The sequence below is a fragment of the Dermacentor variabilis genome, chromosome 9 (assembly GCF_050947875.1).
Source record: "Dermacentor variabilis isolate Ectoservices chromosome 9, ASM5094787v1, whole genome shotgun sequence".
Lineage (NCBI taxonomy): Eukaryota > Metazoa > Arthropoda > Arachnida > Ixodida > Ixodidae > Dermacentor > Dermacentor variabilis.
In genome coordinates this window covers 128,048,162-128,066,288 of record NC_134576.1, presented here as the reverse complement: position 1 = coordinate 128,066,288, position 18,127 = coordinate 128,048,162, and the positions used below count along the sequence as shown (strand labels likewise).

Genomic DNA, 18,127 nt, shown 5'->3' with positions numbered 1-18,127 from the left:
GCGAATCAAATGCGAACTAACTTGTCGGAGATAAAGATACGTTATGTCTTCAATGTAAGACCGCATAATTGTCAGTGAACACAGAAAATCGCGTTCACCCTTAATTATCGGTCAAAAATGCTCACGGCACTAATTTAGTCTGTTTTCCGCTGACTGTGAAAAAGCGAATTGCGATTCGATGAGAGTTTGTAGCGTTCGCGGCGAGAAACTGCCCGAACGTAACTGAATTGATGTTCACCGGAACGGACGCCGACTCATAACTGTATAGTTCTCTAAAATTAGGGGGCGGGGGCAAACTTTGAGCCATGGAGTTTCTTACAATAATTATCGTATGAAACTCTATGCTTTGAGCCACTACATAAAACACAGACGCTAAGTGTGGTTAATCGCAACCTTTATTACACGTGAAACAATGCCGTAAAATGAGCAATAAACGCTGCAATACGTACACACTTTCTCTTTTTGTTCTTTTTTGTCTTTGGCATCTCGGTTTGGCATTTATTTCACTGCTCACTGTACAACTTTCTTGACGGACTCGGTAAAAGCGCTCGGGTAATTACGAAAGAACGGGTACCGACGCAAAAGAAAAAAAATCACGAAACGATTTGTTGACTTGTTTACCTTGTCGGATTTGGATGACAAATACTTAAATATATCAGTCACGTTACAATACTGCACCTACACTTCGTCTCACAATCTATGCAGTATCAGTCCGCGGCGTATCAATACGCGCTTGTGCTACTCCACTGTCGTACACAAAAAGAAGCGTATTGCACGCAGTTATCTACGATGTCAGAAAATAAACATTTAGGTAGCGTTTGATTATGTGCATCTGCAATACAACCTACGCCGAAACATGGAACTACATTTTACTGCGTAATACGCGGTGATGCCTTAGCAGGCCTCGTAGCTTTCACTGTACTGAAAGTTGATTTTGAGCCTAAGTGAAGATACAGCAAAGGTTCTGGCAGTTTGACAAGGTCAACGGCTAAACAATATATGATGCGGATTGTTTCACTCTGCTGCTTGAATTTGTTGCTCAATTGATGATCTTACGCAAGTATGTGCTTGAAATTAGCCTGTATGGAAAAAGATAAGGAAGTGTAGAACCCCTGAGCACTCGTTAAATGTTAGTGAGATGCTTGAATGAGCAATGAACACAGTGAAGCAATATGTACACCACAAAATGCACAACTCTCATGCAAAGACGGAATCAGAGCCACGCAAGCTTCAAATGCACTGTCTACAGTGGGCCACAGAGGCAAAACAACAGAACTTGCGATAACAAATCTTTCACAAAACTGCAGTCCTAACCTCACATCAATAAGCAAATGTTCTGTCAGGTACAACTCTTCTAACATACACATCCACACATCCAATGCATTTGTAAGTAATGGGAACTGCAGGAACATCAGCGACTCCAGAGAACAAATAAATTCTGCTTCAGTTTGCATATGTAAACAGTACTGCAGTAAGGATCTTCTACGGTCAGTTCCCCAAAGTTGAACACAGTGCTCCTCTATGATCATGGTGCAGACTGAAAATGCAAAGCTAATACCAACATGCACTCAAAAGCAAGTAGCCATTTGCCAAAGTTTACGTATCTTGATATAAGTGGCTGCCTTAGACAAGTGGAGCCAAGAGTAAGCATAACATGACAACAAATCAAGTGATTGCAGTTATGTTTGACACTGCGTAAATCGGAAGCCGTAATGTGTTGTGAAGCAAGTACAGAATTAACCCCTTAACTGCTAATGACAATTCATCATGAACTTTAGGCAATTTTTGCCAAAAGATATGCAAAAATAGTTCAGGCAAAAGAAATGGCGCAAAATACACAGGTCCTGAAAAAATTTTGCACTTGTAAAAATTTTTTCGGAATTGGTCACACTGCATTAGGGCTTAATACTCTCACCAACGAGAGCCTACTGTTTAAATTCAGCAGCGTCATACTTAAGTATGCTTAGATTTTAAAAGCACGCTGTACCTAGTTCTGTGCTGTGTACCAGCACATTTTTGCTAACTGCCACAGAACATGAATCGCAACCTTCACGGGTGGCATAAAAATTAATTTTAAAACGACAAAATTTCGCATCAATTTCGCTGTTTGCCGGTCAGCCCAAGTATACCTTTGAAAGAGATGCAGAAACTTGGCCAGATAAAAGAAATTACACGTCACCAATTCATGACTCCCGAACTGAGTATAAAATAGAACACCATCAGACTGCTATTAAGAGAATTCGTAAAACTTTTTACAACCTCAAGACGATATATAAATACGTTCTGTTTCAAAGGCTCTTTTAAGCACATAAAAATCATTAAACATTGAGATAAACGTTGCCACATAAACTATCCGGTTGCATGGGTACTATAAACACAGACAGACATTCAGCAAGATTTTGATTATTTTAACAGTATCAGTTCGCTCTTTGCGAGTATGCAACATATAATGACAGAGACGATGGATGGAACGGCTACCATATTATTTACCACATCCTGTAACCTTTGTGGTGCTCACAACACTCGCCAATGCTAACTAAACTGAGTATCGTACTGCAAGCAGCAGTGACAGCGTCGATCCTTTTTGTTTTGTTGGGTGAAACTGCTGGAAATTGCTCACAGGTGTGAACGTGGAATGCATCCGCGGTTGATTAAGACCAGGTAGAGAATGCTTAATGCCACAACATGTCACGTTCCTACTCGGTACCCCTGTACCTCCTCCAAACCAAACATGCACTATTACACTGTCTCGAAACTCTGGCGAATCTTGGAACACGTACACTTGACACCTGCTGCAAAGGACAACACGTCGAACAAGTAGATCCAGGTCAGCCGCCATGCTGCAAAAAGTCAACTTGTGCACATAAAAGTAATCTCGAGTACACTGCACTACATACTGTTCTGGGACTTGTAGCCGCTCCGTGGTAGACACTTCTGAATCTGCCATTAGCTCTCACACAAAGGCAATAACAGTATTTGGGCATCGAGTTCTCAGGTGTACAGTTGACCGCAAAATTTGGTGGGGCACGGGTTTAACGAACCCCTGTGCAGGTCACAGAGGCTAGGACACACACAATGGAACAGTAAATTTGAGTCTATGTGCTCAGGCTTCACGGTAGTTCAGCCTTCTTGCAAACTGTGTCCTGTAAACTTTAGTGGCTGACTGTACAAGTATGACAACAACACACTTCTGAAAAGATGTCTAAAATTCTGTTTCTAAATGCATGCCGAGTCAACAGTCGCTTAACTATACGAAGAGACAACTGTGTCTTCAAGCAATAGTCATCAGTGATGCTTCAACATGTCACAAACGAAGCATGCAGCTGTCCTCCAGAATTTGCTACTCCAGAACTTGCTACTGAAAGGCTGAGTACTACCGCTTTGTGGCGAGACGTAGCTCTATTACCACTCCCAAGGCTTGCACCTGTCATGGATGTTAACAGGATTGATCGGTGATGTTGGGCTTCCACGATATTCTAAATAGAACCTGGACTACGCGACAGGATCCCGGCAAAAACGGAGCTCTATGCTGACATGAATGCATGCAACTGCTACAGCTCGAGGCAGGAGTGGTTACGGAGCCTAACAGTAACTAGCCTGAAAGCACAGAGCTCTTTGCAGTAACTTCCGTGGAATGTCATAGTGGGGTCCTATGCATTAAAAAAAAAAAAAAAGTGGAACGCTCAGAAACTTCATATCACGCACAGTTGGTGCAAGTTGAGCATATCATTGAAAGGTCTCACATTTTTGGCAAAATCATTGGGCAGTCGCACCAGACAGCTGCATGCCATTCTTCGAAGGCTCCAATGAACCCATTTCTACATTCAAATATCCTTAAATGGACACTCTAACAACCTCTTATCAATTCTCTGATCTTTGAGCACTGCATTTCCCATAAGGCACAAGCTCTCCAAGTGGCATCGATTTTTGATATCAATGACCACCCAAAGCTTGCGCATCAAAAACAGGAAGAAATGGGACATTGCCCAACACTGCACACAATACTGCCAAGAAAGTGACCTATATAACAAGCACAAGGTTTGTCCAAACAAGACGCATCAGAATAGCTTGTGCCGGTTATGAATTAGATGCCGTCCACTTTAGACAAGCATGACTACAAAGTGCACATCGTTCAAAGAAAAGCTTTGAGAGTAGTTCTTGGCAGGACAAGCTGTTTTTCTGCAATGCGCCTGTAACACGCAATAGCAGTAGCCCAGCAGTACACGCGGGGAAATGGAAGCTTCAACAGAGCTTGCCCTGCTACCACATCTTAGGTCAGTGGTCCCCGAAATGCTGTTCATCGCCACCACACGGTCTTTCCTGCACCTTCGACTTCGGTGCATTTGGGTAGGAGATTCACACGTGGCGCAAACATAAAACTAAGTGGACTGACCAGGCATTTTGTTGGGGACCAAAATAAAGAGTGTCACACAGCTGGCTACAAGAGGGTACAGTAGCGTCTGGAACAAAGCTGCAAGAAGCCACGTCTTCGTAAATGCACAAGCCATGCTTCCACAGGTTGCCAACAGAGGAACAGTGCGATATCACTAGATAGCCTTGATCGATGAGAAGTTCTCAAGGCTGCCTCCAGGTGTCTCCGTGCGGCATGTCACCAGAAGTACCTTTCCTGGGACAGGACCAAGCGCGAAACTGCAATCTCGACAAGCGGAGAGAATGTAGCGTCGAACCTGCACCTCCAGACAAGGCACGTGGTCAGTACACAGTAAGCACTGCCATATCGAGGTGCCAAGTAGTTGAGTGTTGTTTTGAATCAAGAACAATGATAGCGCAGTCTCGAAACAGGCCCCTGCTTTCTCAAGTTTCACCCTTCTAGCAGTTTCAAAGCTCCGGTGTTGTGAGCAACGTCTCTGGTCTGGCTTGTGCGGTCCCTGGATCTTGCAATTGCAGGGCTGATGCCCAGCTGGGCTTGTTTTCTGTTCTTTCTTGTGTAGTTCTTTCTTTTTCTTTCTTTTTTTTACTACAAGTGACCCTCGGCTCCGAAAATAAGCAAATTCGTTTGAGTCTACACTGTGACTTGCAAATCGGATTAAGCAAACAGATAAACACAGACTTCCAGCCAGGCATGCCCACAGCAGATAAGGTGGTGTCGCGGTGTCCACAACAAAGACACAAAGCGTGACACCTTCACAAATAAAAGTCCACTCCGGTCGGCGTGCTGCACGTAAGGGAAAGTTATATGATGGCCTCAACAGGGGCCTCCGCAAAGGCCGCTAGAGCACGTTCCCAACCGACGGGCTGGGCGCCCCATCGTCATCGCAGTGCCGATCGTCCTTTTCACAGATGACCTTGAGCTCGATTGGGTCAGCGGCAATGCACGTGTGGCTTCGGCGCCGGTTGGCGAGCAGGAAAATGTAGAGACGCAGCTCGGGCACGAGCGTGCGTAGCGCGGAGTAGATGCCGAGCAGGTTCTTGATGAGAAAGAGGGAGACGTCGTGGCCGAAGAAGCTCCAGAGGTAGATGCGGATAGCCAGGTAGGGCACATTGACCAGGCCCATGTGCAGTACCTTGTACAGCAGCTTCAGTCCCAGGGGTCGCGGCAGCTGCCCAAACTCGCACTGGCTCAACTTGAACAGGGCCAGGGCTGCACAAACGGAAATTGAGAGTTTGTACGAATTGAGCAGTAATGAGGGAGCGAAAAAAATAAACTGAGTAAACACGGACCGGAGCCAACAATTCGACAAAGGGTCTTGTCTTCGTCACGATAACAGACGGGAAGCTAGTCTTGGACGATCACTTTTATTGCACGCTGACTGGACGGTCAAGCAAACTGGTCGAGCTGATTGGCTGGTTGAGCAATACTGCTCGACTCATACAATGCGCCACATACTACGTCCCGCGAAAGGGATATTAGTATAGCAGATAGTGATTGTCCAAGAATACATCCACAGTGTGAGTGAATGTTTCTATAGTTTATACAATTTTTACTGCACCTGAAATAGCCTAAATATAAGAAAATACTTTTAAACCTGTAACATCACACATATTCCATGTTTGTTCTGCGGTTTCAGCACAACATTCAAAAGACTGAAAGGTCTAAAAATAATATTTTATTCCAGTAATAAACGTCTTACTGATAGTTTGAAAGGACACTAAAGAGAAGCACTAAACCAGCTTAAAGTGGTAAATTATTATTTCAAAATTCACTTTTGTTAATTTGGCAATAATAGGTTTATTATTCAATCAGAAAATGAAGGTGAAAGTTCCACTACATAAAACTGAAGCGCCAGTATGTTAGTGTGACATAACAGATTTAAAAGTTCATTTGTATTTGTTTTTCCCCTAGATTTGGGCCGTAGTGGCTCGGCTCAATCTTGCCAAGTTCTGTCTCTGGCTCAATTAAAATACAACCATCATGGTGGCTTAGCGGCTACGGTGCTGCGCTGCTAAGCACGATGTCGCATTTCGATGGGACAGAAATGCAAAAATGCCCATGTCCCGTGCATTGAAAGCAATGTTAAAGAACTCCAGGTGGTCAAAATCGTTGCCGTGAGCCTCATAATCATATTGTGGTTTTGGCACGTAAAATCCCAGAATCTATTTTCAATTTCAATTAAAATACAATGTTGCCCATTTTTAACAATAAAAAATTAACTATGCTGAATCAGGCGCCATCGAAATCCATAGCGTCACTCCAAGCTCAAGGCAGCATCGCCACCTGCCTTTCTGCTTTTAAATTTTTTCTGTTGTATCAAGCGTCTTCTCACAGTAAGTGTGGCTATATTCTGGTGCCACAGAAGAAAACTAACTGATACAGCTCAAACAACTTTTCTCTTTAGATTGTCATTAAAGGGCCCCTCACCAAGACCCATTGCGAGTTTTGGGTATGCACTGGAAGTTGCAAAACGCCGTCTAAAGAAGGCTTTAAGAATTTTTCGAAACTGTTCATTATTAGAGGATACAGAAGTTAACTGTCCTGTTACCATGCCGCCAGGAGGTGGGCATCACTACCAACTCTCTCCCTCTGCATCAACTAGCATTCACAAGCGGTGTTCCTTTTGGCCTTCTCCCCTATCACAGCAGAACTTACTGCAGTGTCAAGCACTGCCTCCTTTCATTCTTATTTCTTTCTTCTCTTCTGCTTCTGCTGCATGGTGCATTTACTGTGGTGACGTTGCGTCTTCCGCATTAAATTATTAACCGAAGCAATGTGTCGTGGCGAGTGGCGTAGATAGCACTGCGAAGAGGCATTTGTGCGTGCGACCTTGGCTCTCTGGCTGGGAGCGGAGCTTTGTCGAGAGGGAGGGCATGCAGCACCTGGTTTGAAATTTCAGCTGTTCTCATGGCGTACGGCACCACATTACTTTGCAGATGCGATAATCAGCGCGCGAAGTATACACTATGCTTGTCCAAACCCAGGGAGGGTCCTTTGAACGAAAATAGTATTCTGAAAGAATACTGTATCAGATTAAAACTGATTTCAGCGTTTCTCCTTAGTGCACCTACAAGAGCATCTGCAAGGGTTGAGACTCACTGGGCAGCAGGAAATTGACGCAGGTGAGCGCGAGCACGGCATTCTCGAGCGGGTACGTGAGCGTCAGGTGGGTCTCGTTGGGGAACAGCAGCCCGAGGAAGGTGATGCTGTCCAGCACCTCAAAGGTGGTGCCCGTGCAGAGTGATTGCAGGTACGTGCGCTGCTCGGAGCTGGCGCCCGCCTCGTTGTGACTCTCGACAAGCAGCAGGAAGACCACCGCCGCCACCGCCAACACCGCCTTGAGAAACTGGGACCCGTACACGTTGTCGTCTGCATGCGGCGCCAACAACAGTGTTCACTATCAGTGCGAATGCTTTCAAATGCATTCAGTCAAACCGTCGGAGAACACTTGTCTGTTTTTCATGTTATAGCTCCAGAGCACGAAAAAACCTGGGCATGAGATGAAGAAAGGACAGGACGATTGCCGACTTCAAACTGAAGTTTATTATACGCAAGCATGTAAAAGCAAAACAAGAGTAACAAAATGCATGCATGCGCACATGCATGGACAAAGTTTTTTTTTTCGCGCTGTGCTGCCATAACGTGGTGTCATGCACAAATGCCCAAGCTTCAGTGCTTCGTCTGCATTGCCGCTGCTGCCTCCACTGCCTTCAGAAACTGGGATCAGTCACATTGCGCAGAACGCACAGGAAAGCTGCATTTTGTGTATTATGACAGGGCCGGATAAATGTAACAGTTCTATTCCAATGATATTCCTGTTCACACGTGTAGGTGAGCTAGTCGGTAGATGATATGGAAACAGAGTGAAAAAAAAAAAAAAACAGGCTGAAACAAGAAGACACAAGATAATGCACTGGCCTGAGCAGTGCCCGCACCATCCATATGGTGATCGGCCAGCTGTGCATGGTGGATGGTAAGAAAGGAATAAAATAAGGCGAAATTGAAATTTATTTGCATATTACATCTACCCAGCATTTTCTTTTTTCTGGGAGGAGGAAAGGCGGTGAGGGCCTCTCATAACAGTCTCTTCCAATTAGCCTTCTGTGTTGTCACAACCAATTTTATCCTACGCCTGCACATTTCCTGATCTCTCCATAACACCTAACCCTTTGCTGCTATTGAATGCGTTTCCCTCCATCTGGCGCCTACCTATTCCGTTACTCTAACAGACTATATTGATAGCAAATTGATATTCTATTGATATATAGTATCACTACTCCATTGATACTCAATACATCACCTGTACAAACTCCAGTTCTCCCTTTTAACCTCAACCAGAATACCAGTCCACCTGTGTACTGTCCCTTAAATGTTACACCTCTCATAGTGTCACATAGACGGATGACGAAAAGTGGGCCTTGGGTTTGTCTGGTCACTCAGGCCTAGCGATGGAGCCTGAAAACCATGTAGGTGTAGAAATGTTCCTCTACGACTTTGTCTTTTATGTGCCACTTTAAGCTGCCAGGTTGCCTTAATTCTATCACTAGCATCACAGTTGCCGACGACCGACCCTGTCACTGCCAGGGACCACCACTCTGTACATGCAGCAAAGCTTCACGATTTATTTTTAGTGTCCTACCACGTCACGACCTACAACAAGAAAGGTTCAGCAGTTGCTTGGCTAACATCGCTACCAGTACGCATAATGGCACTGTGAATGGTCAGGGCCTACAACCGAACTAAAACCACGACAAAAATCGAACCACCTTTATGGTTATGAAAACAGAATACAAAAGCAAAAATTATGCAAGAAAGCTGTCAGGCACTCAAAAAAGCTAATTTGGTTGATCAACTGTTATTCAGCAGGGAAGAGAGAGAGAGAGAGAACAAAAGTTGGAGCGTTTGCCCGTCCTGACTGGGTCAAATCGGGATTCAGGACATTTACGCGAAACTCGGCACTGTCCCACTAAATTTGAGATGGTTGGCAACCCTAGTCAATGTCCCTCCAAAGCTGTTCAACAGGCTCCCATACACCCACCCTGCAGCTTCTGTGCCACATCCATGCGAAAGAGCAGGACCACCTTGGCCACCAGCAGCAGAGCATACAGCAGCCAGGACAGGTAGCACAGTGGGAAGCGACCCAGGACTTGGTGCGGGGGCTCGGGCTCCGGTGTGGCGTCGTCTGGCTGGTCCTGCACGCAACCCGGCTCATCTTAAAAGGTATCGCATAGAACTTGAAGTACTCACGATATGACATGTTTTGCAAGTTTGAATAATATGTGTAAAGTGCTTTAAATAAAACTAGTTGGAAGGCAGGCGGCTGCACGCTTGCTTACGGTGTGAGCATGCCATCATGCAACGACTTGATTTCTTTCATTGCTTTTCATTACGTTAAAACAGGCATATTTTTCAAGTGGCCGGGATGGCTTATTCTAAGTATGCTAGACATGAAATAGCTGATGTTCTCATATCTCACATTCCTGTAGAGAGTTCTTGAATGGAGTCCACACTTTATAAACATGACAAAACTCGCTGAAGAACTGAGAATACTGAATTCGTTCTACAGCTGTTTGCTTTTCACGATTCTGAAGATGCAAGAAATTTACTAGAATAAAATTTTGAATGGACAGAAAATATTGGTGCCTGAAGAGGTTAAGACGCAATAAAAAAAGAAGTATTGTGTTGAGCCAGGTTGAAAGATCAGGTTTCTGTAATAACGAATTTGTTGTTCACATCAAAAACAGAGCTTTTGTAAGAAGGAAACTGACAAAAGTGAAAAATTGGAGTGGCGCCACCTATTTCAGACTACAGCACCTCTCATGAGTGACATCAGCATTGGCTGATTGACAGAGTGTAGCAGAGAAGGAGATCACGTGGGGATCACATCGACCCGTTTGTTTTGGATTAGGCAACTCAAATTAAGGAGCATTATTAGCGGGGACCTTCGGGGCCAATTTTCTATCGAACAAAGTCGTAAATTGGCACACAGACAACGAAAACAGACCTCAAGAGGAATAATCTATCTATCTAACTCGGCTTAGTCTTTTCCTTTGGTGTCCTTTTAAAGGGCCCTTGACCAGGTTTGGTACTGAGGAAGGAACGCTTCGGAGCTCAGCTGTGTCGCTCAGCTGTGTCGGAGAAAGTGTGGTGGAAGTCACGCATGCTTTTCACAACAAAGGAGTGCTGGAACTGGTAAACCAAACAGCAATGTTGTCACAGAAACCGCACCTTGGTCCCCAAGTCACACAAGTGAACACCCACTGCATTCGCGATCACTGTGCATCAGTGTCGGTGCGTCTGCACTTTGACAGTGCAGAAGGCACCAACATGGACGTACTACAACGATGGCAAGTGCAATGCTGGCTGTGCACGTCCATGAAACATTTCCTTTGATGCTGCGCCGTAATTCCGGCAGCGCAAGCTCAGTTGCATGACATACACAGATGCCAGTGCGAGGGATGTGAGGAGCAACTGGTGGGTCTTTGGGAAAGGGTAGAAGGAGGAGGTGGCCCACCAAGATGACACTCTTCACATCCGGCTTCAAAAAAATGACATCAGGACTCGTCCCATTTTGTTCCCTTCCTTCGTGAGGTTTGGGCATTGCAAAAAGACAAAAGCAGTGCATAGATCACATGCAGACGATTGCGTCTGCTAATTATCACCCTGATGTACAGTCATCGTCAGACTTGATCCAAACAACGAAGACACATTTATAGCAGTTTAACTCTTCCATTACTAAGCCTACACAAATCGATCAGCGGTGAACAATTATTTTGATCAAGGATTCCAGCATGCCTATACGATTTCTCAAATACATAATGCTTTCAAAATATGAAGCACCAACGGTAACGGCACACAAAGAAGGAACAAAAGACAGGAAGGTGCTTCCTGTCTTTTGTTCCTTCTTTGTGTGCCGTTACCGTTGGCGCTTCATATTTTGAAAGCTATGCACCAACTAGCACCACAACGTGTTTTACTACATAATGCTATCCAGTAGGTAGCCCAGGAAGCGGCTTTCAGAATCGGTTTAAGTTTTATTTCTGCAGCAAAACTGTGATTTTTGATGCAAATTTGCCTTCGGCCACTTCTGAAAATCAACGCATGCAACTGGCAATTATGGTGAATCAATATTTAATTTTTGTGATCAGAGCACCAGTGGCGAGTCAGGGGATGACATTACATTGTAAGATTTATGTTCTCATAGTGCTGAAGGACATTCATTGAAAGAAAGTGTCAGAAAAGAACAGTTGTGTGTCAAATAACTTCTTACAGATAAGAAACCAGAAGAAAGGGTGTTAACTGAGGGGCCCGATTTTTATTAGTCCTATCATAAGAAGCCAACAAACACCGACACCAAGGACAACATAGGGGAAATTATTTATTAAGCACAAGTAATTTCCCCAATGTTGTCCTTAGTGTCAGTGTTTGTTGGCTTCTTATAATATTCTTACAGATAACTGTTTATGGAACATCTGCCTGTGAAACGTATATACTGAATTTCTTTTGACATTTTTTTTCTAGATACTATATTGATTTTTTGTTCTAGTGACCCCAAAAAATGATGGCATCACAAATTTAAAAAAAATGTTTAGTAAATATTTTTTTCATGAAAAATATCTTTAGAAACACCAATTCATTTTCTACAATTTGTAATGCTGCATTATATGCTAAAGTGGTGCCCAGGACAACAAAATTTTTTTTTTGCTGAACCCTTGAAAAAAATTGTCATTTTACCATGGTACCAAAAGTTAGCTTTAACAAACATGAACGGTAAGGAGAAAACATTGAATGCTTTACTTTGTATTATACAATTGACTTGGTTGATACTCTTGTGTTTAATTGCAGAAAGTGCAGAATCTGCCATTTTCTTGCTGCTTATTTTTCTATACTGACTGTTTCAAGTATGTTCATAAAGTGTGCTTTATTGCCAGGATGCTTTTATATCACCCCACAATATCATCTGCTGATCGCTGAACAAATTTTAGTTTGTGCCAAAACTGGTGAAAAACAATTGGCAATGTTTGCACATTCATCCAAATATAAAGCACTCACTTGAATGCTTTGAAATTAAGATGCAATTAATATTCAAAACACTCCCCAATTATCAATAGTGGCATTGGATGCTCTGCAGTTGTACCTTACGTCATTGCTGCATTTAGTCACAAAGCATACATTGAACCACTACGCCATAAGGTTGGCTGCAGTTGTTCATGCCGTTGGACGAAGTGAGCAAATTAAAGAAACAGGCTTCTTCTTTCACTAAGTATTTGTTGAATTCACTCGAAATAAAGGTTTTTGTTTGCTGAATGTCCTTAGCCTGCTCTACTACAAGTTGTACGCAGTGTATTACGGTTGTCACAATTGAGTGACCTGTACCTCAAACAATTTCGGAAGTCCCAAGTGTTTCCTTATAAAGACACGTGACTATCTCTAACTAGCCAGTAAAGCTGGGCTGGATTCACATGAAGGAGGCGAACATGGACAACCCGGTCTAGTGACATAGGATGTACGTCATATCACTTCGCAGTTAGCAATCGCATGACAGATGAGAAAACCAGATAACACTCCAGCTCTTGAAAACATGAACAGTGCAAATGTTTTGAAATGCTGCCCTCTATCACTGATGGCCATCCAGCTTGTAATCCAGCTAACAGCATGAGCTACGTCTTTCTGTAGTGCGCATTCTATTTTAACGAGTTATTTGGATTGATAATGGCTTTTAGCAGACTAAGATGTTACGGTACTTTGGTGTTTCTTGCAGAAAATCCCAATGGTGATTTTGTTTTCGGGAGCATCACAAGTGGTTTCACGTGGACCAAGTGACTACCATGGGAACTGGTGATGTATGATCGTGTAACACGCAATCCACAAGGTCAAATCAAAATTCAATCCGTCATGTGAATACAGCTTAAGCCCTCAAGGTTTCATTTCTTTTCAAAGTAACTACTACAATGGCAAATTTTTTAAATGTTAAATGCCTTAAAACATGGTTCGAACATTGAAGTAAGACTGCAAATATTGTAGAAAATCTAATTCAATAAAAGTGATAACGATAGAATCTCTACTGCCATCTACGTTGTGAGGTGGACTTATCACAAGCCGAAAAATGACCATCGCTCACGATGAGCTGAGGCCGTCAAGGTTCCTTCAGGGGTTAAGAAGGTCAAAGGGGCCCAATACTCACAGGAGACTGTGCTGACCGCCTGAAGTGGCGTCGAGCAAGGAAGACAGCCGACATGATGCCTATGAGAACGAGGAAGTCGGCCAGAAACCAGAAGTACCAGGCGACCGATCCCTGGTTGTGCTGAATCAGGTAGAAGTCGAGCGTCGAGCCCTGGAAGATGACCGCCACCAGCAGCACCAGCACGTCCAAAACGGCCACCAGGCGCGACACGGAGCAGCACCGGGCCAGTGCAGCTCGGAGCAGCATCCTCACACCACCAGAGTCTGCGCTCACGGGCTGCATCGTAGGAGGAGAATAGGCACAGGTCAATCCTAACAGATCGGATTACTGGACAGCCATCCAATACAATTAAAGAATTCAGCGGTGAGTGCATTGCAAATGGAGCATGTATGCAATCCCCAGCCAACTACACATTCCAGTTCTCTTCTCCTTGCCGTCTATAATGTGTTTCTATGTTTGTCTTGCCCAGTTGCTATAGCAGTGCAAAGAAAGCTTTGACTGATGTTTGGGGTTTTATGGCACAAAGAGGCAAAGGTTGTAGGCTTGTGAAACACAGGCAATAGCGGTGTCTGCAAAGAGATTAAAGGCAACAAAATTTCACTTTGGCCAAATTTATTAAGAACGACTGGCACTTATCCCCTCCAGATACTACGTAATTCTGCCCAGTGAAAATTTAGTTTCACCACATTTCTTGCATTTTCAGAATCGTGAAAAGTATGCAGCTGTAGAAAAATTCTGAATGTCCAGTTCTTCAGCCAGTTCTTAAAGTTCACGGAATCTGGACTCCATGCATTCTACAGAAATGCCAGATAAGACAATGTTAGCTAGTTCGATCTAGCATATTTCGAAAGCACATACTCAGCCACTTGAGAAAGAAGTGCCGGGAGTAAAAAATTGTGAAAAACAATGAAAGAAGTATAGCTGCTACACAATGACTTACTGACACTAAGAGCTGACACCCTGACTTCTTTCACTTAAACACTTAACATGTATTGTTGAAAGTTGCAGCACGGGTCTAATCAGAAGTGTTTCAAGATGTAGGCAACACATTTTAAATATTTTTCATTGGTGCTTTTGATGCACTATCTTGGCCTGCCAGTTGTGCTGACAATGGCTTGAAAGGATATACTACAAAAGCAATCCTGGCCAAGCTGCATGGCTCACAATTTGTCAATTTTTTTTTTCATTAACAACCTTTAAGTAGCACTTAAGAAGACAATGCACACACATGGCAGTTAACAGATGTGATGCAGACCACCTAACAGTGCTTCCGAGACTGGCTACATTTCAGTTGGCCTTTAACTCGGCATTCAGCAGTGAATATTTACTACAGCAGCATGCATCTTGCTTTGTATGCTGTAGGAGGAACAGCAAGAAGGTTATTTGGAAGCACGGCCACACAAATCCTTCTCCTAAACACTGTTCAAAGCTCTTAGTATTTCTCTGTGCGCATGTGTGCATTGCAAGCTGTAATTTTTTCCCCTTTGCCTGCAGATCTGGCTATTTCCACATATCATGAGGGACACAGGCACATTTCTTGCTGATGAACCTCGTAGAAAGAGCCTCTTTTGCAGTCCACAGCTTGTTACAGACCACAGCTGCTTTAGACATGTTATAAGCCCTTTCAAGCTCACTGATTGGTAGAGGTTTGTAGTCGTGGTCAATACGCCCCCCCACCTATTCTTTTCCTTCCACGCCGTCATCTTCGGTGCACTGGTCGTAATTATAAACTCAGTTTAATAATGTCCCTACATGTCTGCAGTAGTCTGAATTCGTTATTGGCAGGACTGAAGCAACACAGTGAGTACTTAGATACGTTGTTTTCATTTCTGTTCCGCAAAACCTTCAACAGCCAATGACAGTCCATCAAAATGAAGCCGACCACAGCTGCTGGAGTCACGACGACGGGCAAGGCAAACTGTGAAGCCAGCCTCACCAGTGTGCCTCCACATGCTCAGATGTTTTCTCGAACCAGGCGCTATCAGCAGACATCGCCCATGCAGCCCAAGGCATGCCACTTGAGCTCTCTAGATAAGCCTGTCACCAATTGTACAAGGAACTTATGAAAACATATGCAATGCAGTCTAGTTCTTTTCTGGACCGTTCGTTTTGCAAAAGAATGAAAAATGGAGAGACAACCTCCTTCACGATGGATTTTTCCACTCTGTGATCTTTATGTGCTGTGGACATATGGCCGCACCTGCTAAAAGGATTGTAGCAACTGAAATGGTTACAAACGGTGAGCTTAGATTCCAAGCCTTGTCAGAAAGCCATAATGAACATGCTAGATACAGCACTTGTACGCTGTCTATTTGCTTGACTTTCTTTGTTGCACTTGACTGTTCTTCAAACGGTGAGATCTTGCAATGTGAAGCAAGCTAAAATAGCACAGCTACCTGCGTGCGTTTCGAATATTGACAATGGTCATGGCTAATCTGCAAGCTATACTAAAGATCAGTTTGCTCCGTCAGGCAAAAGAAGTGAATACACACAGGATGTCTGTGATGTGACAGAAGTGGTTTTATTGTGTTTGATTAGTTTTCTTTGTACTATGAAATGTCTCTATTATGTCTACCAAAAAAATTTATTCAGTATTCGATACTCCTTGTGTCTACTTTTTCATGCACAATATTTCCTGAAAAATTACGATGACGCAGACAAAAATGTTACACACAAGGAAACTCAAATGCATGTTCACAAGCGTGTGATACGCATTTCCAGCAGGTCAATATGTAAAAGTGGTGTTGGTATTTCTAGCCGAAAAAGAATTTATGGGCAGAATGGACAAACACATGGTAAAGAAAACCAGAAGTGAAGCCCAAGAAAGAGTGCCCAAAATATCTGATAAAAGGTGTGTTTATCATGATAGACAGGTAAATGGCGCAAAAGAAATCATTTAGCTCTAAAAATGCTTACATCATTCTGTTCCTTCAAAATGCTGTAGCATTTACGTTGATGGGCATGTTGCAAATGTTATTACCACCAAGTTAGCATCACAGTGCGTCAAATAGTGCTAAGAAAGGATGTCCCCATGAAATTTAAGTACACATCTGCAACGCCATGTTCAAAGCAGACGTTTATGCTCCATATTTAAAAAAGAAAACGAAAACAAAATAGCAAAGACCACCTTCTCGCGGTTTCGTTTGGTTTTTACTCCATACTCGCCGCTGTAGGTGCAGTGGCGATTTTGCGTCTCAAGGCAAGCATCGATTACGCAAAAGCGATTGCTCAAGCTTACACGAACGAAACTGCTGGTTCCGGCGCAAACACTACACTTCCGCAAAACGCACGTGCTAGCATGTAAAAAGAGCCAGCGTCAACGCAAGTGGCAAACGGAACAGACGAATGTCGATGTAGCGCTCGCCTAAGGACAAAGCACAAAAGAATTTTAGAAATCATTGTGCACCTGCGTCAGTTGTCTGAAAGAATGGAAAGGATTGCACCGAGTCGCAAGTTTTCGCGCCTCGAGCATATATGCAAGGAATAATCCAGACACTCCGAGTCCGCTGTTTAGAGAGGTGCCCGCGATGACAAGTGAAATGACAACTGAAACGCCAGCCTCGCGCACTACGCGCTTTTCCAAGCTGTCAGCTGATAAAACCTAGCCGCGCACAGGTGCTAACAAAGTCGCTGACGCAAAAGGTGACGCCCACGGTGTTGGGAGGGCCTGAATCATCGCTGCGGGGCGCCGAACACGGGTTCGGACCGATGAGCTGGTGACAACTATATTTTAACCAAAAAACAAAAAAAAAGGAGAAGGAGAACGAAACAGCGTTAGCCCTCGTGTTCGTTGCGCTGTTGCGGGCGTTGTGATCGAGGCGAACGAAACTTGCAAGGCGCGAGGCGCAGACAGCAAGCACAGACGCTTGGGGCGCGCCGTAGCTACTCACCATAGCGTATGTCGCGTTCGCCGACGCGGCGTCTTCGGTGACGGTCAAAAGCACGGCTGCTGGTCGCTGCAACGGTGGAGGGACTTCTGCAGCCGCCGCAGCAGTGAAGAGGAGCTGAGGGAGCACTCCACAATATCCATCAAGCTTTCTTCACTCGAGTTCGTGTCGGTTGGCTCGCGATTCAGTGCACTCGCGCTCAACTGTCGCGTACAAAGCGACGGCGGCGGTATGAATCACCCGTCGTGCCTTTAGCGAAAGAAGCGAGCCCAAAAGTTCAACGAGCGAAGGAAGACTGCTGCTGCGCGCTGCCAATGAAACAAAAAAATGCAAAGCAACAATTCCCGACTTCTCTTTGGAGTCTGTATTTTCACGGCGTCTCCGTTTCGTCGACGGTGACCGTGCGAATAACAATCACACTATTTTGAGGCTTGTCCGCACATGTTGGTCCAGTATGGTCCAGTCAATTGGTCCAGTATGGGTCCTGCCTTGGTCACAGCTGTTGCAGAGGCCACTCGAAAGGCTCGAAATATGACGGTCGTTTTCGGCGCTTGCAGGACCCAATACCACGGCACTTCGGGATAGGTTTGCGAAGTTTCCGTTACTCCGCAGAAGCTGTTGCTGGGGGTACGTGCGTTGTGAAGATGAGCAGGGACAAGAATG

General features: G+C 44.3%; 1 protein-coding gene across 2 annotated transcripts; it reads right to left on the bottom strand.

The window, feature by feature from the left end:
• Nucleotides 1-377: 377 nt before the first annotated feature.
• On the bottom strand, nucleotides 378-17,894 carry LOC142557460 (transmembrane protein 121B-like). 2 transcript variants are annotated; one of them, XM_075669324.1, is made up of 5 exons: nucleotides 17,468-17,894; nucleotides 13,578-13,853; nucleotides 9,432-9,585; nucleotides 7,493-7,762; nucleotides 378-5,602 (listed from the first exon to the last, which is right to left on the bottom strand). In XM_075669324.1, the coding sequence occupies exons 1-5, from the start codon at nucleotides 17,468-17,470 to the stop codon at nucleotides 5,232-5,234; spliced, it is 1,074 nt and encodes a 357-aa protein (XP_075525439.1). In that variant the 5' UTR covers nucleotides 17,471-17,894; the 3' UTR covers nucleotides 378-5,231. The 2 variants fall into 2 exon arrangements, with proteins under 2 accessions (XP_075525439.1, XP_075525438.1); XM_075669323.1 differs by lacking the exon at nucleotides 17,468-17,894 and adding an exon at nucleotides 16,984-17,255.
• Nucleotides 17,895-18,127: the final 233 nt, after the last annotated feature.

Excerpts from the sequence above, each read along its gene's own strand:
- LOC142557460 (XM_075669323.1), bottom strand. The coding sequence starts at position 17,049 with ATGCTCGAGGCGCGAAAACTTGCGACTCGGTGCAATCCTTTCCATTCT. Across the intron at positions 13,854-16,983 it reads CTTTCAGACAACTGACGCAG|CCCGTGAGCGCAGACTCTGG; the intron begins GTGCACAATGAT and ends CCTACGATGCAG. Across the intron at positions 5,603-7,492 it reads CGTCAATTTCCTGCTGCCCA|CCCTGGCCCTGTTCAAGTTG; the intron begins GTGAGTCTCAAC and ends CCGTTTGTGCAG.